Genomic DNA, 22,019 nt, shown 5'->3' with positions numbered 1-22,019 from the left:
TTGTCAGTCACCATGAGATTGAAAGGAGTTGTAGAATTTAAAACCACTGACTACCAAATACACTGGAAATGGATTTGTATTACGTATTATTTTCCATAATACAAATGTGTTGTTTTCCAACCTGTTTTCTGTTGTATTTTATTTATTCTTTTTTTTCAAATAAGAAAAAAGAAACATAAACTCACATTTTGAACTTGTTCTGGAAGATGGAGCCCATTCCTTTTTCCCATTTTAATTGACTTTTCCAAGTATCTCCTGGCTTCAGGTTTTATCTTACTCAGATCAGATGTTTCCTGAAATGAAAGGGTATGACAACCATTTCTGTTACAATAGTGCATGGGTAAATTATAAACTATGAGACCAAAGCAAATTTATTCATCATCTCTGATGGGCTATGAAGCACACAGGTGATTACGAGGCAGGCTCTTTTGAAGACCTAATTTCTTTTATGCCTTAGTGAGCTTTGCTCATTTAAAAGGGAAAAATTAAATAAATAAAAAAGCTAAACAGAACTGCCTCGCCTCACATCAGAATAAAAAATGCCTGTACCACTTGAAAGTGTGATAATAGAAACATTTGCATAATCTCATTCTGAGTATTCTCTATGACCATGGTCTTTTTCAAAGAACGTATTCCTTATCACGAATCATCTGGATTTAATTTTCTATCATTTGCTAACCTGGTTCCACTTGAGAGGCAGGAATAGAAATAATGGGCAAATTCTACACAAATGGAGAATGGGATTCTTTTGCCAACATACCAAACAAGGACAGCTGGATTAAAACCCCAGCCAAAGGCTTCCAACACTTCAAAAATGCCTTACTGTCATTTGGCAAGAGAGATCAAGAGACTACAGCAAGCAGCATATGAACGAGTATCTGGGAAAATGAGTCAACACTGCACAAAAAGGAGGAAAGCTAGACAGAACATTTGAACCTGTATGCAGGAGCAAAACAACATCACTCAAAAGAATGGAGAATTCTCCTGGCAAAAGCAAGCTAATAAAAATACCAGATGTTTTCTCAAAACAGGTGGCAGGACAGACATGGCACATCTGGGTGGCTGGTCAGTTCATGGTCCCTGGGAGGAAATGGGGACGCCAGACAGACTCAGCAGGTGTAATGGATTCAGCCTGGGTGAGAGCCAATAAGGGACACGTGTCTCTAGAGCCTTAGAGACCTACCATTTACATGTGTCTCTAGAGCCTTAGAGACCTACCATTGGGTGCACTCTCTCTCCAAGACCTGGGCTGCCCACCCTTGAGTTTTATATTTTCCCAACTAAAGACATCTTTGAAGGAACACAGTTTTAGCTTCAGAACATGCATTTTAGATTGCTGGTGTAAGGCTTTTGCTGCAATCATTCTGCAGCTTTTTTTCATATTTTATTGCAACAGGCAAATAGCTGTATTTTATTTTTAAAAATATTTTATTTATTTATTTGGGAGAGAGAGAGAGAACATATGAGTAAGGGGTAGAAGCAGAGGGAAATCACAGAGAGAAGCAGACTCTCCTCTGAGCAGGGAGATCTACTCAGGGCTCAATCCCAGGACCCTGAGATCCCAACTTGAACCAAAGGCCGATGCTTAACTGACTGAGCTGCCCAGGTGCCCTCAAATAGTTGTATTTTAACTAAAGGTACTACTCGATACAGCAATCCGTATCTCACTTTGCCTACCAATACAAAATCGTAGGTCCTAAGTACTAAAGCACTTTTGTGCATACATTACTCACAGTTTCCTTTGCGTTTATTCACAGTGGAGGCAGAGAACAGTTAGACTCCTTTTTCCATTATAACCTTCTTTTATATCCTTGGAGAACTTCTGCGCATGCTGGCATGACTGGAGTTGGAACCCCCCCTAACTGATATTGGCACACACTGGGATCCCAGCAACACGTGCCTGCAGTGGGAAGAAACCCCTAATGGCCAGGGAGAGAACAGGGCTGTGGGCTGGCTCCCTCAGGGATGGCTAGCCGTTCGAATCACAGAGTTCAGGGGCATGTGATTAACCTGGGTTGATCAAGGCTGGTTTTAACAGCACCAGGAAGTATGTCCTGAGGTGTGGGGCACAGCAACCGGAGTTTCTAGAAGATATAATACTGGATACTGTAAGGTTGGGGAGCATCTAGGCGAGAGCTATGTGTAGCAGAGGAAAAAAAGTTCCCCATGAGGAGGGTCTGGGGAGAGCTGGGTAAGTTGTGAGGGGCCCAAATAAGCAGGCCCAGAGCCAGAGCAGAAGGCCTTCCCTGCAGGGCAGTGAGCCACGGGGCAAGTCGGGCACACTGCTGGGCAGCAGTGTACCAGGGCCTCGGGTTCCTGGCTTCACCTGGTCACCAGGGCCCTAAGCTTAGAACAGAGGCTCACTGCGAGGCCCACCAGCTGCCGTGAGCAGATTTCTCCCTCTTTGCTATGCTCGGTCAGGAAGGGCTCACATGCTAGGAGTGCCCGGCCCCGCTGTATCTTGGGAGTACAGAGCTGGTCCTTCAAAAAGCCTAGAAGCATACTCGGCAGAGTAAACTCAAACTCCTGGTCTTGACTGGGTAAAAATGACCGACTCCCTAAAAAGATAAGATGGGCATCAACAGGTACAAGGATGTTCTGAGAAAAATCTGCCCCAAATTAGGTCTAATTTAAAAAAAATGACTAATTATCTGTACTGAAATGTTTGACTTACCACAAAAATGACCCTTAACAAAATTCTGACTCAACTATAACCAGGCATCATCCGCCAGTCAGACTCCGAGCCCTCAGAAATCTCTGGAGGGCTCTCGTAGGAGGAGAGCACTTCTGATATGTGCTTCTAAAGCACATTCCTGAGCTGATCATATGAATATTCTCCCTTATAATCTCCAGGCAAGAGCAGAATCACTGTGTAATGATTTTCTAGGAGCAAAGCAGCCAATACTCTGGACTGCTCTGTGGTAACTGCATCTTCCTTCCTGAATAAGAATTTAATCCATTTGAATCTGAACCAGGTCTCAGACCTCCTTGGGTGAAGTTTCTCCTCGTTAGGGGTGGGGGAAGGCCTAAAGTGCCCTTGAGAAATTTTCCAGTTTATATAATCTGACAGTAGAGGCTCGGATTTACTTTAATCTCTGTGGTGAGGAGATTTAGTTTCTTCCTATTCTCCTCCTGTAACAAAGAGGCTTCACATGAAAGTGTGAATGTGGGCACATGTGCGCACACACACTGACACATATGCTCGTATACTCATTTTATAAACAAGAAAACTGGGGTTAAATGATCTTAGTTCACTCAGCTATTGATTAGTAAAAATGCATAGAAATACATTTTATAAATTCTTACTTTGGTACTTTCCCCAATATATTATACCACTAGATTATACCTTGATTTATTATCATTCTTTAGAATTTTATTATAAATCAGTGAACATTTTCTTAATTTCTCTGCAATCCTCCCCACCTTCTTTCTTTAAAATATTTTATTTATTTATTTATTCATGAGAGACACACACACACAGAGGCAGAGACACAGGCAGAGGGAGAAGCAGGCTCCATGCTGGAAGCCCAACGTGGGACTTGATCGCAGGTCTCCAGGATCAGGCCCTGAACCAAAGGCAGACGCTCAACCACTGAGCCACCCAGGCGTCCCTCCTCCCCACCTTCTATCCCATGACTGTTCCTTTCTTTGCAAGAACTTCCATTTCAGCTTCTAAAATATATAAATAAAAGATAATTCCAGTGGGATTTTCCATATTGTGTATATAAAGAAGAAACCACAATATTGTTAAAAGAACCCTGAAAATTTAAGATGGTATATTTCTTTGAATATCATCTAGAAAAATGAGTTCAGGGATTCCTGGGTGGCTCAGCGGTTTGACACCTGCCTTTGGCCCAAGGTGTGATCCTGGAGTCCTGGGATCGAGTCCCATGTCGGGCTCCCGGCACGGGGCCTGCTTCTCCCTCTGCCTCTCTATGTCTATCATGAATAAATAAATAAAATATTAAAAAAAAGAAAAATGAGTTCATAAGCTTGGAATATGCTATAGCAATAGAAGATAACAGAGTAGAGTACAGATCCCATTGCAAAAGCTAAGACAGAGGCATAACTTAATTAAATGTGTTATATTTGCAGTTCCCTTCCTGATTTTCCTGTTCTTTTCAACGTTATGTTTTCTGTTAGGTTTCTATCTGACCACTGTGAAGAGGGCATTCTTAGGTAGCTTGCCTGTGTTTGCGGGGTTGGGGGGCGGCACAGAAAGGTCTGCTTGCTGACCACTAATTCAAAATACCACAAGAGCCCTTGCTTTGGTGTGAGCCAGAAGCCCAGCGAGGACACTGGGAACAGGGAACCATACTGCATGAAGACACATTTTAATGGGGACTGGTTCAGTTCCATTCAGCAAACATTCACTGAGCTCCTACTTATGCCAGGTACTGGAGGAAAAAAAGATGAATATGTTTGAGGTGCTTTAAGTAATATGAAGGGATGCCTGGGTGGCTCAGTGGTTCAGCATCTGCCTTTGGCTCAGGGCATGATCCCAGTTCAGGGATTGAGTCCCACATCAGGTTCCCTGTGAGGCACCTGCTTCTCCCTCCGCTTGTGTCTCTGCCTCTCTGTGTCTTTCACGAATAAATCAATAGAATCTTAAAAAAAAAAAAAGTAATATAAAAGAAAACAAAAATATTAGCAGCTAACATCAGTATCAGGTAGTGAGTGAAGAGAGAGCTCAATACTTGGGAAGCCCAAGAGTGGTATCTGGCTAGTAGGGAAACTAAGGCAAGGCAAGGCAGTTGATGCTTTGTATTAGGTCTGTAGGCTTTTAAAGCCTCACAAAGCCACAAGTTTCAGTAGTACTGAAAGTTATTATGACCAATAACTAGACTTTTATGTTTCAAAATCAAGAAGGATGGTGTAGGTTAAGGGAATTACCATTATCATGCTGATTTTTGACTAAAGGTTTTTCCTTCCCTTCCCTGCTTCTTTTTTTTTTTTTTTTTTCCATAGTCTTAAAGGACTGGTTTGTGTATTTTAATTAGGCAGGCCTTCATGGCTGGTAGCGTAAAAGGCCATATAATGTTTAAAAGCATCTTTACTTAATACCATGACCTCATTCTTTTACACTTTAACAGTAAAACTTTAAGTCACTAATTGGCTAAGATGAATTGGCCTGACCAAAGCCCAGGGCTCTGAAAAAAAATATTAATATTACAACAGATAACTGTATTTCTTGATTCAGCTGGCATAACTGAAACTTTTATTTCACTAAGGAATCCCTCTTTTATGCGTATTAGTTAGCAGTTCACTGGAGTAAAATATTGCATGCCTGGATTGTCTTAGCATGGAGACACTGGACACTGCACATTTTTCTCATCAATACGGCTTGAAAGAGTGTCTAAGACTTCTCTGCTGGCTTCTTAGCTAACAACTAAGAAACCTTTGTCAGGACGGTTGGAAAAACCAACACCTGTGGCCCTGACTGCTGGCTTCTACTGTGGCCCTGGACAAGCTTTTAGCTAAAGGAATGAGGAAATGGTTGCTTTAATTTCTTATTCTTTTATTTCTTCTGGTAGAATTAAGGCTAAATTTAACATGTTAAATTTGCATGTAATATTTTAAATCTATAAATGAGTGGAATTACAAATATATGTTATAAAAACACATTAAATCCACCCTTTAATTTACAAAATAGAATAGTAACACGGCTGCACTTACCTGTGCAGCAGATAACCATTCTCCTGACTTTTATGCTAAATATTTTCTCCAGTTTTACTACTTACATATACATTATTTGGTTTTGTTTCCTTTTGAGCTTGATGAAATGATGTCTCACTGTAGTGTTCTGCGACATTTTTCTTTCATTGCTACTAAGATTCAGCCATGGGGCTGCATGCTGCTATACTTTACTTACTTTCCTGATTATAAAATATTCCAATGTAAAAATACTAAAATTCCTTGATGCATTTTCTTGCTGATAGAAATCTGACTTGTTTCAGCATTTTGCTATTATAGGTAATGTTGCTATGAACAATAAAATTGTTGTCCAATTTCACAAACGCAAAAATAGGGATACCTGGGTGGTGCAGCGGTTTAGCGCCTGCCTTTGGCCCAGGGCGCAATCCTGGAGACCCAGGATCGAATCCCACGTCGGGCTCCCGGTGCATGGAGCCTGCTTCTCCCTCTGCCTGTGTCTCTGCCTCTCTCTCTGTGTGTGACTATCATAAATAAATAAAAATTAAAAAAAAAAAAACAAATGCAAAAATATTTCTAGGTAAACAGTAAGGATATACTGAGTTATGAAGATTGTGAGATCCAACTTCATAATACTAAATTTTTCTCCAAATTAGTTACTACTCTAATTTTTTTTAAATTTTTATTTATGATAGTCACAGAGAGAGAGAGAGAGAGAGAGAGCGCGGCAGAGACACAGGCAGAGGGAGAAGCAGGCTCCATGCAACGGGAGCCCGACGTGGGATTCGATCCCGGGTCTCCAGGATGGCGCCCTGGGCCAAAGGCAGGCGCCAAACCACTGTGCCACCCAGGGATCCCACTACTCTAATTTTTGAATTAACTTACACCCTTACAGGTAGTGCATAAACATTCTCACTGACTCATATTTACAGATACTGAGCATTGTTAAACTTATTTTTGCCAGCCTGATGAGGAAAAATTGTATCTTAATGTGACCTTCATTTGTACTTCTCCAATTATTATTATTATTCTTTAAAGATTTTATTTATTTATTCATGAGACACAGAGAAAGGCAGAGACATAGGCAGAGGGAGAAGCAGGCTCCCTGCAGGAGCCTGATATGGGACTCGATCCCGGGACCCCAGGATCACGCCCTGGGCTGAAGGCAGAGGCCCAAACGCTGAGCCACCCAGGAATCCCTGTATTTCCCCAATTATTAATGAGACTGAATATCTTTTCATGTTTAATTGCCATTTGTGTTTCTCCTAAAATATCTTTTCATGTCATTTGCCCATTTTTCTTTTGCAATGTTGGCCTTTTTTTATTGACTATAGTAGTACTTTATATATCCTAGGTACAAATGTTTTTCTAGTTCCATATTTTACAAATTTCTTAATTTAGTATTTACATATTTCAGTATTTGTTAGTATTAGTGTCTTTTCATTTTATTAATAGAAGTTCTTTTTTTTTTTAAAGATTATTTATTTATTTTAGAGAGAGAGAGAGAGAGCACACACACACTAACAGCGGGAAGAAGGGCAGAGGGAGAGGGAGAGAATCCTCAAGCAATTTCCCTGATGAGCAGGGAGCCCAAGTCAGGGCTTGATCTCAGGACCACAAGATCATGACCTGAGCCCAAAAGCAAGAGTTGGATGCTTAACTAACTGAGCCACCCAGGTACCTCCTAAGTTCTTTATTTTAATGTAGTCATGTTTATCAGCCTTACATTTTACAGTTAGCATTTTGGTGTCTTGTTCAACAAATATATCCCTGCTCAGGTGTCATAAAGATTTATTCCTATATAAACTTCTAGAACTTGTTTCTCTGTTTGATTGTGAGTAGGAGATCCAATTTTTCCTTTTCCTATATAGATAACCCATGTCCTAGCAACAATCACTGAAGTCCTATCTTTTAGATCTGTCACCAAATGTTCCTCACTTTAGTTTGATGAATAATTACCTCTGTGGCTCCTGGGAGGTTACTATTTCTGAGCTTCAGCATATCTATTTATAAAGAGGGATGCTTCACAAGGTTGGTATAAAAGTTAAATTAGGGCAGCCCGAGTGGCTCAGCAGTTTAGCACTGCCTTCAGCCCAGGGCCTGATCCTGGAGACCTGGGATCGAGTCCCACATTGGGCTCCCTGCATGGAGCCTGCTTCTCCCTCTGCCTGTGTCTCTGCCTCTCTCTGTGTTTCTCATGAATAAATAAAATCTTAAAAAAAAAAAGAAGTTAAATTAGATAACTACAATGTTGTGCCAATGTAAACTACTAACCACAAATTAGGGAGGAGGTAGGAAGACTATGGTATGCTAGTCTCAAGCTCTATTGTAATTTCATCCATCTATAGTCACCACAGGACTTATTTTGGAGGTTTTGAAAAATAATTGCAAATTAGTTGATACTTCTTAGACGGAGATGCACTGTCTCTTGAATTTGGGCAGACTGCAGGGACTTGTCAATCAATACAGTATGGCCAAAGTGATGCTATGTGACCTCCAAAATGGTCAGAAAATGCAATGTTGCCTCTGTGTAGTTTGTTGAAACACCCTTGTCAGAGTTCTGAGTTTCCATGAAACAGATCCTACTACCCTGATGCTGCCATGCTATGAGAAAGTCCAAAGTAGTCCATGTATAGAGACAACAAGGAGATGCCTTGACATAACATGAAGAGAAAGATGTCTGGTTGGCCTCTACATGCTTCAGCTTCAGCCACCACTGCCTTAAATCCATGCAAGACCCCAAGCCAGAACTATCAAACTGACTTTTTTTTTTTTTTACGATTTTATTTATTTATTCATGAGAGGTGCAGAGAGAGAGGCAGAGACACAGGCAGAGGGAGAAGCAGGCTCCATGCAGGAGCCTGATGTGAGACTCGATCCCAGGACCTCAGGGTCACGCCCTGAGCCAAAGGCAGATGCCCAACCACTGAACCACGCAGGCGTCCCTCCAAATGACTTCTTTATGAATTCCTGACCCACAGAAATGGTGACAGAATACAAAATGATTGCTGCTATATTCAGCCAGTAAGTTCTGAAGTAATAGGTTATATATCAATATATCACTAGAAGCCTTACTGAGCATAGATTTTGCATAAAGAACTGTGAAAAATAATTTCATATTTTTACCATCAATCCTAAGTGAAGAATAAGATGATAGCTAAAATAACATCTTATATCGAATTAAGAATATTATAGATCATTATCTACATTGGTGGTATCTTGAGACCTCAGTATTATTCAGAGCATCCTCATTTTAGTAGATCATGCTGAAATTGCTGACTTAACATAAATTTAAAATCCTATCACCCAGCTTAATGAAGGGGTTATGTATTACACCATGGTTGCCCTGTTTTACTTACAACATTACAGAGAAATATAAATAGAATATTTAGATATATCTAACTTTGTCTTTTTTAAAAATAATTTTTTTTTAATAGAGAGAGTGTATGTGCAAGTGCATGTAAGCGGGCTGGAAAAGGCAAGGGGAGGAGCAGAGAATAAGGGAAAGAATCTTAAGCAGGCTCCATACCTGACATAGAGCCTAACATGGGCCTGGGTTTCATGACCCTGAGATCATGACCTGAGCCAAGAGTTAGCTGCTTAACCAACTGAGCCACCCAGGTACCCCTAACTTTATCTTTTAGTATGAATGAGATGAGATTTATCATTTGTTAAACTGTCCAATGCTAGCACAGAACTCACACTGATAGTTTTAGATTTTAAAAAGTACTGCCTAAATACTGGGTAATATATAGAATTTCTGAGTCACTATATAGTATACCTGAAACTAATTTAACACTGTATGTCAACTATACTGGAATTAAAATGAAATAAATACTACCTAAATAAATGCATCTATTTGTCAAGGAATGTGTTTAAAGGGAACTAAATTCACTAAGTAAGCTCCAGTGATTAAAAAACCCACAACAGTTATTTTTTATTATTCCGATCTAGTCCTAACAGACATTGTAAAAGCTTCTAAAAACGGTTGCACAACAATGGACAGGTATGATAATAATTACTCCTTTGGAAAAAAAAGAAAAAAATGATGGAAGCAACTCTAAAACTACCGTAAATTATTACAATAAAACCTTTGAGGAAAACAAACAAACAAACAAAAAACCTTTGAGGGATGCCTGGGTGGTTCAGTGGTTTAGCGCTGCCTTGGGCCCAGGGTGTGATCCTGGAGACTCTGGAGACTCGGGCTCCCTGCGAGGAGCCTGCCTCTCCCCCTGCCTGTGTCTCTGCCTCTCTCTCTTTCTCATGAATAAATGAATAAGTCTTAAAACAAACAAAAAAAACCTTTGAGTGAACCAGCCCAAACAAATGGACAAATAGATGAATGCACTGGTATCTATCTGGTATATTTTACTAGCATACTATATAGGCAGCAGTTTGTTCCCAAATTTAAAAGTATAACAATATAAATAATTATAATAATATAAAGAAATCTAAAGTGACAAACCTCCTGTATCTTGCTAACATTCATAAAGATCAGAGAAAAACATTAATACAACATATTACATTAGGATTGTGATATCTTTTTAAGGCTTGAAAATCCCAAATGAAAACTTACAAGTCAGAATGGAAACAGAGTTCATCAAAGGAAATTAGAAATTCTGGGAAAAGGTTCTGAAATACATATATAATATAGAGCTAGAAAGGAAATCAGATTTTTTAAGGAAATAAAAAATAGAAGACTGTAAGGGCCATGATTTGAATCACACAGAATTAATAACTGGGGTCAAAAGAAGAAAATAAAACAATGTAGCTAATAAAGAACACTCATAAAATTATTACAATTTATGTTATTTTTATAGTGCTAGAGATGAACAGTTATGAATCACACAGATGAATATAAATCACAGGGGGGGTAAAGTGCCTGTCTGACATGAGAGAAGAGACAGCATGTACATCTCACATGTCTAAATAAAGTCTTAATTACATATTCTTTAGTATGTCACAAATAAAACATCTGAAACAAAACTGCTGTTTCATTTCAATTCTTGTCATAATTTGCTAAAAAGAACAAAATTTGAGATTTTGCATAAAGACACATGCAAAATTAAACAAAAATGTCTAGGATTATAAAACAATGGTTGTTTTTCAAACAAAGTGCTGAGCGTCATGAAAATAAAAATTCAAAGCAAAAACATAATGACAATGCTGGGAAACAAATCAACATTGGTGATGAAAAGATCAAAAACCCTCAAGGCAGACCCTAACTTAAAATATCCATTATCCATAATTTCTGTGAGTCCTGAAAAACATAAGGATGATAGACAGGAATGACTGTGGCGGGTAGTATCAACAGTATGTCATCAATATCATGGCCCAAACCACATGATATTTATAGGTAAACAACTCACAATCCCATTTGGTTGTAGCTGACCTGATCTAATATAAACCTTGCAATATTCCAGAAATTCAAAGAGGTTTTTACATCGAACCATTATGTTCAAGATGGTCAAAAATCCTTAGATTTATAGCTGTACACTTTTTTATACCTGGTCTTTAGTGTTGAACGTGAACAGCAACTCAACATAAATCTATAACACTGTGCTATTATAACACTGTGCTATTATATATAACACTGTGCTATTATAGAATATATATATTATATAATAGCACATATATATATATAACACTGTGCTATTATTATAGTATAACGATATGGTGTAATATAACAATCTATGGTATAACAATATATAACACTGTGCCCATTATTATAATAATTAAAAACAAAATCTAGAAACTTTCAGATACTTTTGATTGTTGGTCAAAGATTTTTACTTTTTTATTATAGATTTTGTTTTCTTTTTAAAGGGATTTATAACATTGGAGTGCCTGGGTGGCTGAGTCGGTTAAGCATCTGACTCTTTTTTTTTTTTAAGATTTTATTTATTTATTCATGAGAGACAGAGAGAGAGAGAGAGGGGTGGAGAAGCAGGCTCCACGCAGGGAGCCCAACATGGGACTCGATCCTGGGACACCAGGATCACGCCCTGGGCCGAAGGCAGGCACCAAACCGCTGAGCCACCCAGGATCCCAGCATCTGACTCTTGATTTCGACTCAGGTCATGAGATCAATCCCCAAGAAGGGCTGTGTGCTCAGCAGGGAGTCTGCTTGAGAGTCTCTCCTTCTTCCTCTGCTCCTTTTGCTTGTATGCACTCTCACTCTAATTAACCAATCAATTCTTAAAGGGATTTATAATATCATTTACCTGTAAATGAACAATTCTCAGAAATATATCTTCTCTCATGCTCATCTCAATATCAAAACGAGAAAGTCTTTTGTCTGCTTCTGTACTTGCTGCCCGCACTTCTTTGTCAGAAGAGACATGCTGAGGAAAGTCTAGCATGGTTCGCTCCACTGGCAATAGAGGAAAAAAAAAAACCATAAGGACTCATTGAATCAGGACTAAGAAAAATACCTCCTACCTGGATGAATGATTAACCCAATTTAAGTTTTTCATTTTATACTTTCTGTAAAGGTTCCTGAGGCTATCAAGAAATAGCATCTAGTGGCCCGGGTGGCTCAGCGGTTTAGTGTCGCCTTCTGCCCAGGGCGTGATCCTGGAGACCCGAGATCGAGTCCCACGTCAGGCTCCCTGTATGGAGCCTACTTTTCCCTCTGTCTATGTCTCTGTCTCTGTCTTTCTCTCTCTGTGTCTCATGAATAAATAAATAAAATCTTAAAAACAAAAAAAGAAATAGCATCTAATGCAGGACTTGGCTGTGGCAGAGCATTACTAGGAACAATCAGGGTAGACACTGTGCAGAGTATGTGTAGGGTGTAATTTATTAACTGGGAATGCAGAAGGATAAAGACATAGTTCTCCTAGTGACACATTTTATTTTATTACTATTATCTTGTATTTTTTGTGATGTATTTCATTGTCTGGGATGTGAGAGTATGGAACAATATGTGAAAAAATAACCATACAGGACAGAGCAACTAAATTGTCAAATGAATGCGAGAGTAACTCAAAGACAGCACTACTAAGGACTGGAGCCCTATGTGATGCCTTATGGATAAGGCTGGACCCTAGGATGGCAGGGCAAGAGGAATATCTCAGGAGAGGACTAGAGAAGTAGAGACGACAAGCGTGGGACTGGCAGAGACAGGATGTTTTGGAAAAAAGAAGACCAACTTAGTGAGAGGGGGTTTGTTTAGAATAGGAGTTCTTAACCTTTACTAAAGATTCCTTAGAGAATCTAATCAAAAACTCTCTCCCAAATACACATATTCATACAAGCATAAAAAGTTCCATACAATTTCAGAAGATTCCCAGAAATCTCAGCAGACACATCAAGTAAGAGGCTCAATACTGGGGTTACTTCTGTTACATAATGGTAGTAATGCAGTCTGCTCTAATTTTCACATATTAAAATGATTTCTTGGGTTTTTTTATACATTTGTATTTTGACTTTAATTGGGCAAAAGTCTGACTAACCCATACAACAGGAAAAAAATGAGTATAACTTATAGGGATGGTTATAGCTATGCTGTGACAATGAATACATTTTTATTATTTTTAGTACTTTGAAGGAATTATAAATAGGTAAAACTTCCTCATGTGAATATGGTAGAGAGTAGAGCTATCCTTTACATACCAAGAAATTGTCCAGTTAAACAAGCTACCTCACTTTAATCAGTCCTCTTAAAACATAGCTACAAATAAAGCTGTTTGAAAATTGCCTCAAATATCAGAATGAGTTCATAATGTGTGGTTTAAAAAATCAAATTGAATAATTATTCTTTAAGGATTTAAGGAATAATTATTTTTAAAATATATAGTTTTATGTCCCTTGATTAAAGAAAGAATGGAACAGAATTAAAATTTCATACATAGCACTTTGAATAATAAACTACATAGTTATAGATTCTGTTTACTTTTTAAAAATTAGCTCAAGAAGATATTAGGAAAAATCAAAATTGCAGAACAAGAACGAAATGAACAGAACAAAATGCAGGAGCCTGAAACTGGAAACATATTCTTAAACAAACAATAATACTAAAAACCATTTCCTTCCTTTGCCACAAAGACCTGAACCAGACTTATGTTCTCACTGCCAAACTATAAACAGTACATGACACTAGACAAATGAGGTTTTAACAGCTATTGCAGGAGGCAGATTAAACTCTAAGAATATATACTGATAAGAGGAAATTTGTTTTTAAAAATCTATTCCTGAACTCAAAAATTTCTATGATTAACTCACAAAACTAAACTTATGGGATAGCAAGAATATTAGAAAACTAAAAGCATATCTAAAAGATGTATTATTGGGGAAGAAGCAGAATTTAAGATAATTAAAAAAAAGATTTTGTGCTTTCCCCACTGATTTTTGTATTTGTTGAATGCAGAAGTCACCAGGCTGCCACACTATCTTGGCCAAATGTGACTGCAGAAGAAATGAGTCTCTGAACCAAGGATAAACCACATATGGGGAGGGAGATACGTATGAAATTGTGTTCTGGGAAAACGCCAAGTGGGAACCAACTCCATCCCTTTGACTATGACTAATGAGACCAATGAGGTCTTTTTTTATTCAGGAGTTTAAACTCAAGACTGTTAGCCAGATTTAATGGCCATTAATCAGAGTGAAGCCATTGGTGGTAAGAGGCAGAAACTGAAACAGAATAGGGGAGGTAAGAGAATCCCTATTATGGTGGGAGACAGGTAGGGAACTCTCGGTGCTGAGGGGTTGGTGGGGATAAAGAAATGAGTAAGTCAATAGAGCTGTGCAGGATTCTGGACAACCTTCCAAATTCCGGAATACATACAAATGTTTCTGATATCCAGTTCTACAGATAACCTATGCTCTTACAAGGCCTGGATACACAGCCAAGGTCGTTTAGCCATAATTATACTCCAGAGTACACCTAACCCTTAGAGGCAACTGATGTGAATCTTCACTCCTTTATTTCAAAGGACTTGTATGATAAAAATAATATATTTTTAGTGTAGGAAATATAGAAAATAGAGAAAAGCAGAAATAGTGAATTTTTAAAAATCAACTGTAAACTCAATACTCAAAAAATAAGCTATTATTAAAATTTGTGTATTTTCTTCTCGTTTTCTTCTCTGTGCTTTTTTTTAAAAAAGTAACTAAATACTGTGCTTCTAGCATGATTTTAATGGCTCCACAGTGTTGCAGAGGCTGAGTGTACTGTTATTTAGCCTATTTGTTGCCACCCAGGGATTGTTTCCAAGCTTTTGAGAGGACAGAGTACCTATTTAAACATAAATTTACACAAAATTTCTCCTGTGTCTGAATATTTCCTTAGATTAAATGCCTGGATGTGGAATTAACAGGGCTAGGATATGAACTTCTTAAGCGTTTTGATATGTCAAAATATTCCCTAGGAAGCAGTTGTAATAGGAGTGTACATTCTGTAGCATCATTGCCAACACAATAAAAACAATTTTAATCTTATTTAATTGAATTCTAAGCAATTTATTAATCATTATGGAAAAATCAATGTCTTGTAAAATTGGAAAATGGACTGCCAAAACAGAATGCATAAAATGGTTGATGCCTACAAAATGCATCCTACTCACCTATGTACTTCACCTCTACATCTGCCAAGGCCTGCAAACAGTTCTCATAAGTTACTTCCTCAATGTCAAGCATTCCAATAGCATCGTACACCTGTTTGGTTTGCACAATGAGCTCCTCAGTTCTTGTTTTAATTTGCTCTGGTGAAAGATCCCATCTTAAAACATTTCTGCCAGCCACAGTATAGGAAGACATGGCTTGAAGAGGAGACCTCACTTCTCTTCCTAAAGTCATGAATAAAATCTTGGAACCACCAACTCTGAAAAGAATCAGAAAAATAAAAATCAGGCATTTGTTGGTCCAAAGTCGATACACAGATGTGTATTATCTAATTAAATTAACTTTTTAATAAAACTGAGTAAATCCCTTTCGGGTGAACTTACATAAAATAAGCATAAAACTAAATGCCTTTGCATTTTTCCCCTTTGACTGTACAGACTTAATGGAATTAGTACTTACCAAACACTGAATTGGTTATGTAATTAAATTATGTTGAGAAATAAAGTGTCAAAGACATAACAACTGTCCTTTATAAATTAAGCCAGTAATCTTTCTTATTTAAATGTTTTCCCTGTGCTGGGATGTCTAGTTGGCTATGATCTTGGGGCTGTAAGTTCAGGCCCCGTGTTGGGTACAGAGATTACTTAAAAAACTAAAATCTTAAAAAAAAAAAGAAGAAGAAATACATGTTTTCCTGTGCTAACATCTATCTACAATGTACCAGACTCAAAAAATGTTTTAGGATTCAGCAAGGAAACATTTTCAAAATGCTCTTTTTATAATGAACACCAATGTAAAAAATTTTTTTTACAAAAATTTCATGTAAATCAACTATGGCAATCTGAATTTAAGACTGGAGAAATAGGGACACCTGGGTGATTCAGCAGTTAAACATCTGCCCAGGGATCCCGGTGGCTCAGCGGTTTGGCGCCTGCCTTCGGACCAGGATGTGATCCTGGGGTCCTGGGATCGAGTCCCACATTGGGCTCCCTGCATGGAGCCTGCTTCTCCCTCTGCCTGTGTCTCTGCCTCTCTGTGTAGCTCATGAATAAATAAATAAAAATCTTTTAAAAAATAAATAAACATCTGCCTGCAACCCAGAGCATGATCCTGGAGACCCAGGATCGAGTCCCACATCGGGCTCCCCACATGGAGCCTGCTTCTCTCTCTGCCTGTGTCTCTGCCTCTCTCTCTCTGTCTCTCATGAATAAATAAATAAAATCTTAAAAAAAATGCTAGAATTAAAAAAAAAAAAAAAGACTGGAGAGATAAACTCTGGTATTGCTATAATGTTATTCTAAAAAATAAAAGAAAAAAGAAATTGTCATGATACCAATCCTTCACCTCCCTAAAACTCTCAAACTAATAATTGATGCCATATGTGTATACATATGTAATATATACCATTCAATATAATTTTAGAGCTTATAAATAAAAATATTATAATTAATAGCTAACATCTGTTGTATGTTTAGGCAGTGTACTAAATGCTTTCCATTTATTCACTCAGTCCTCACAACAAAACTATAAGGTAGATACTATGGTTATTTTCATTTTATTTTTATTTTTGTTTATTATTTTTTAAAGATTTTATTTATTTATTCATGAGAGACAGAGAGAGAGTGAGGCAGAGACAGAGGCAGAGGGAGAAGCAGGCGCCATGCAAGGAGTCTGACGTGGGACTCGATCCTGGGTCTCCAGGATCACGCCCTGGGCTGAAGGCGGTGCTACACTGCTGAGCCACCCAGGGGATCCCTGGTTATTCTCATTTTATTTACCACAGAGGAAACGAAAACACAGGAAAATCAAGTAACTTGCCCAAGGTCATGCAGATGGTTAGACAGTAGAAATCCAGAACCTCCACTCTTAACTACTATGCTAAACTTCATTCCCATTATCTTACAAGACCCTCAAGACCACCTTATGTGGTTGGCAGTGCATTATTCTCTTTTAATAGCTGATTCAGTTGAAGCTCAGAGAGGCTAAGTGACTTATTTAAGGCCATTCACTCAATAGATACTTATAAGCATATACCGTCTGGTCATTATGACAGGCATCAAAGATAAACAGGCAAACTGACTAGGACCCTGCTGTTAATAATACAGTGGAGAACTCTGAAAGACCACAGAAGGAACTTTTCTAGGATGATTTTCTAAAGGGAATAAGGTGCAAGCCAAGATCTGGATGTTGTCCACAAATTACCCAAATGCCAAAAGCTGTAAGGAGAGAGGTCGGATAAGATCAGTGGGGACTAGAGAATGAAGAGCCTTGGGAATCACTTAAGAGTTCAACCTTATTCTGAAGGCAGTGAGAGAGCCACTGAAGGGTTTTAATCAGGTAAGAGATGAAATAAGATATACATTCTAGAGAAATCGCCCAAATTACAGTGAGTTGAGAGGTTTAGAAAAGAGAGATCATATTAGAGGTAAGCTATTACTGTAATAGGGACATAATATTAAGGTATACTCAATAGGAAACGGGGAACTGGAGTGACTTAAGAGATATTCAGGAAGTAAAATCAATATGACTTTTTTTTTTTTAAAGAGTGATATAGGGATGCCTGGGTGGCTCAGTGGTGAGCGTCTGCCTTTTCAGGGCGTGATCCCCACGTTCTGGGATCGAGTCCCACATTGGGCTCCCTGCATGGAGCCTGCTTCTCCCTCTGCCTGTGTGTTTCTGCCTTTCTGTGTGTCTCTCATAAATAAATAAATAAAAATCTTTTAAAAATAAACAAAAGAGTGATATAAGAGTTTTATTTAAAAATAATATTTACATGACACCAGGAAAGACATACTTTGGCAACATCTTAAGTTGATATTTAGAAAGTGAGGGGATACATGATGTTTCAAAATCCTTTTCGGGGGTGGTGCATGAGCAGAAGAGGGAGTGATGTGCTGTATAACACTGGCAGGTGAGGCTGGGGTACCTCCTGGAGTAGAAGCACCTGGGGGAGGGTGCCTGCTTTTTTTTTTTGGTATTTGGTACAGGGGTGGGGAGTGAGTCAAGGATGTTGTCCAAGATTCTGTCTTGTAACTGGATGGATGGATGGATGGATGGAGGCACCTTCACTAAAACAGGAAATTTAGAAGGAGGTGACTTTTTGTGGGGGTGTGGGGGGAGAGAAATTAATTTTGAACATGCCAAGTGTGAAGTGGCTGTGGCACATGTAAGTACAATTCATTAATATCAGATGGTAACTGGAGTTATAAGGCTGGCTGAATGGGCCCAAGGGAGTTTGCAGAATAAGAACAGAACAACTGAGCCCTAACTCTAGTTTAATCACTGAGGTAGAAAGAAAATGAAGCCAGAATGGTTTTAGTAAGTTGTGAAAAGCAAGCATAGAAAAAGGTAGGGAGTGAATAAGTGCCAAATGTACAAATCTCCAGAAAGATGGACGAGTCTGTCAAATTTAGCAACAGGAATGTCACTGATGACTACAGCAAGAACAGTGTCAGTGGATGGTAGTGGTGAAGGTCAGAATGCTATGACTGAGCAGTAGGAAGAAGGTAAAGAACTGGAGAGTGCATCTAAGCAAGTCCCTAGAGCTGGATGTATTTTAGGTAAGAAGAGAGACTACTGTCTCAGTAAAATAAAAACAGGTAAAGTGGGAGTTGTTAGGTTTTAATAAAAAAGTATGGGTTTGAATTTAAGAATTCAAAGGTTAAGCAGTCTGACAAGATCCAGGACATTTTCCCAGAAGTGGACAGTTGATATAAATGAGTTGGAAGAGTGCATATGACCGACTATCTCGTACTGGATAGATTGTCTATGTGAACACTGGAGTCAGCAGCTTGATAGCTCGGCCTGGGAATAGAAAGGAAGACTGAGCCAGTAACCAAAGTCTTCAAAGATTGGAGAAGACCAACTAGGTAGCTGGTGGAGGATATCATAGGCAAGGTAAAGGATAATAAAACCAGACTGTGAGCCTTGAAGGTGTTTCTATACAATGGTGAAGTGTTGGTCTGGGAGCATACCTGGGGGAAACAAAGATGTGATCTTTCCTCCTTACTTTGTGGTATATGGGGTGGAGAAGAAAGAGGGATGTATAGAAAATGTTTTCCCTGGGGTTGGATGGATTTCAGTAAAGGTTAATAGAAGACAAGACAATCCAGGGAGTATAAAAAAGTGGAGGAGTTTGTTTATTATGGGACAAGGGTTCCAGAAATAATGAGGGAGGAGCCTAAGAGTAGATTAGATAGCTAGAAATGGGTTGGTTGTCCAGCCATTCACTGCTTCCCTCTAAGTATATATACATCTTTCTTCATGTTACCCATGCACCATCACTGCCCCTGTCCCAGTCCATGATCCATGGAGATGGCTGTCCCTTCCCTCAGAACTCCTGTTCCCACTGTGTATAATCCAGGAAGCTTATGTCCTTGATAGCAGCTGGCGTCCACCTTACGACACAAAGTAGAACCTGACACGATGAAGCAAACACTGTGAACAGAAGAATAAAGGAAGGAAAGCAAATATTTACTGATATCCCTGAGCCCCTATATCACTTAATCCTGAAACCTGACCTAGAGCTATTTTCCAGTTATGCTGAAGCCAGTTTGAAGGCGGTTTTATGTTATTTATTTCATAGAGCATCCTAACTGATGAACAAATGAGGACACACACACACACACACACACACACACACACAAAAGTATGAAGGTCACAACAAGAAATGATGGATGACTAGAGGATCTTAAATGCTCAGTAGTGGCTGAAATTAATAGAGATCTGAAGTTCAGTGTGTGGAGTTGGCTGAAAATGTCCAAAATAATTATTTCCACAATCCTTCATAGAAACACAGAGCTGATGCATCAAGGAGGTTGTCAGCCAAGTCCATGACTTTCCAACTATAAGTGAAGACGCTGGCCATGGGATTACTGATGTAATCAGTAATTCAGTGTAATTCCGTGGACTGATGACTGAAACACAGCACCTCTGCAGCTTAACCCCTTGTTTTTTCTCGATTCTTCTAGGTACAAGCCAATTATTACAAATTTTCATTACTGTTAAGCCCCCTTAAGAGAAAATTACTTCAAACATTCAATGATAAGATGAACCTCCACTACTTCTCCATTTCCTAATATTTGTCTAAAGCTTGAGTGTTTGGTCACAGCATGTGCTTCTAACTCAGTGAAACTGGTAAAGTTATTACAGTACCTACACCCTGGCTGAAAAGACAGACTCATCATCCCCCGTGTACAGTTTGTGTTGCAATTAATGAAGAACTATCCCTTCCTTGAAGTGATACTACTCCCTGAATACAGAAGGGGTAAAGAGAAAGGAGCAGAAGTTAGAAACCATAATTTTATGGGTCAATAGAACATATGACATTTTTTTTCCATATACCTTTTCTCACCTTGTGGGATTCTGTTTTAATTTCTTCCAGGATTTATAATTCTTGCTACCAAAGAAAAGGAGACAAAGGATTGCCTCCTGCTTCTAACCAAAACATTTTGATCTATTGAGAATTTTTCCACCTGCCTAGTCTCTGCTTTTCTCCTTCCATCATCATTTTGCTGAGTATCCCTATTCCCCTTTGTTATGATTTCAAGCTTGTTCAATGCTTCAGATGCTGGTACATTTTATCTTTTCTTCCCCTTCAGGGCCTCTGCAGCCCTGGAGAACTGCACCTGCGTGGAGAAACCAGTGCACCTGCAATCACTCTAGCATATGTGATTGTACCCTTGAGAATCTGGTGAGGATTTTTCTAGTAACTTTTTGCAACTGAGAGGTACCAGAGTTGAAAGCAGGCAACAGAGCGTCATTCTGTCTTCCCTATAGGAGTTACTACATGCAATTATTTGAGAATCTAGGTTAAATCTGAGATTTCTACTGTGTAATTAAACACAAGTTTGTTTCACTTTCTATAAACTTCCAGGCTCTATTATTTCTGTACCATTCATACCCTCTTCATCATCCCTTCCCTCTTTAAATCATTTTTTCAACACAAAACTCTGAAGCTTCTAACTAAGAAATAATACCAAATACTACAATGCAGTTGACAGGAAGGTGCATTTGTTAGGGCTGTTGTCTCCTGTGTCCAATATACAAATGAAGTATTTAGGGAAAAAAAAGTGGCACAAATTTTGAAAGAGATCACCAGGTTGCAGAATTTCATTCTGAAACATGAGCATGCCACAATTATTCTGAGTAATTGCTGTTTTAAGACTTGCAAAGCATTTTATGGAATGGACTTTCAGAAATGCTCTGACTTACTGGATTCATTTTCTTTTGAAGCATAGTTTAAAGGCTTCCATTTCCTGCCATCAGGGCTTCTTTGACCATCCCTGTTCACCCAAATCTGAGATTCTATCACCTTTTATTTGTGCCATTAATTTTAGGCATTTAAATTACTATTATCCACCTGTTCAATTGGTTTGATTCATACTCTAAATTAGACTAGGGCTTTCCCAAGCACAACAACCACTGTAGGTTTCTTTTGCAAAACCCCCAACCCTAACACATTGCACACTGATGAACACATAGGTGCTCACTGCATATTTGAAATGAGATGGGAATGATGGGCTAAAACTCTGTGGCAACACTATCTTCCTTCAATATCACCAATAAATATCCACATAGGGAAAAGTGTTTTATTAGAGCTAGGACTAGAGTGAGGATCATTATGCAAAATGGCCTACATTCTATTCCCCACAATTTATATTTTATCCATATTTTCCTCCTTTCTCTAAAGTGGCAGCACAGGCATTTCCTGAAACTTAACCAATTCTTTAAAACATCGGGCAAACCTTTCTAGTTTTGACTTTAGAATTAAGCTTTGACTTTATCTACAAGCGGCTATT

At 38.6% G+C, this 22,019-nt stretch overlaps 1 protein-coding gene across 8 annotated transcripts in view; it reads right to left on the bottom strand.

Moving 5' to 3' along the window:
• Positions 1-22,019, bottom strand: part of NLN (neurolysin) — a 106,186-nt gene that overhangs the window by 56,366 nt on the left and 27,801 nt on the right. For all 8 annotated transcript variants that reach the window (XM_049103206.1, XM_049103201.1, XM_049103207.1 and 5 more), the window contains 3 exons: positions 15,222-15,478; positions 11,877-12,025; positions 186-293 (listed from right to left, as the gene is read on the bottom strand). In XM_049103206.1, the coding sequence (XP_048959163.1) occupies positions 186-293; positions 11,877-12,025; positions 15,222-15,478 (514 nt within the window). The remainder of the gene's footprint in view (positions 1-185; positions 294-11,876; positions 12,026-15,221; positions 15,479-22,019) is intronic.

The sequence above is a fragment of the Canis lupus genome, chromosome 2 (assembly GCF_003254725.2).
Source record: "Canis lupus dingo isolate Sandy chromosome 2, ASM325472v2, whole genome shotgun sequence".
In the NCBI taxonomy this organism is placed as follows: Eukaryota; Metazoa; Chordata; class Mammalia; order Carnivora; family Canidae; genus Canis; species Canis lupus.
This window is presented reverse-complemented; position numbering and strand designations above follow the sequence as displayed.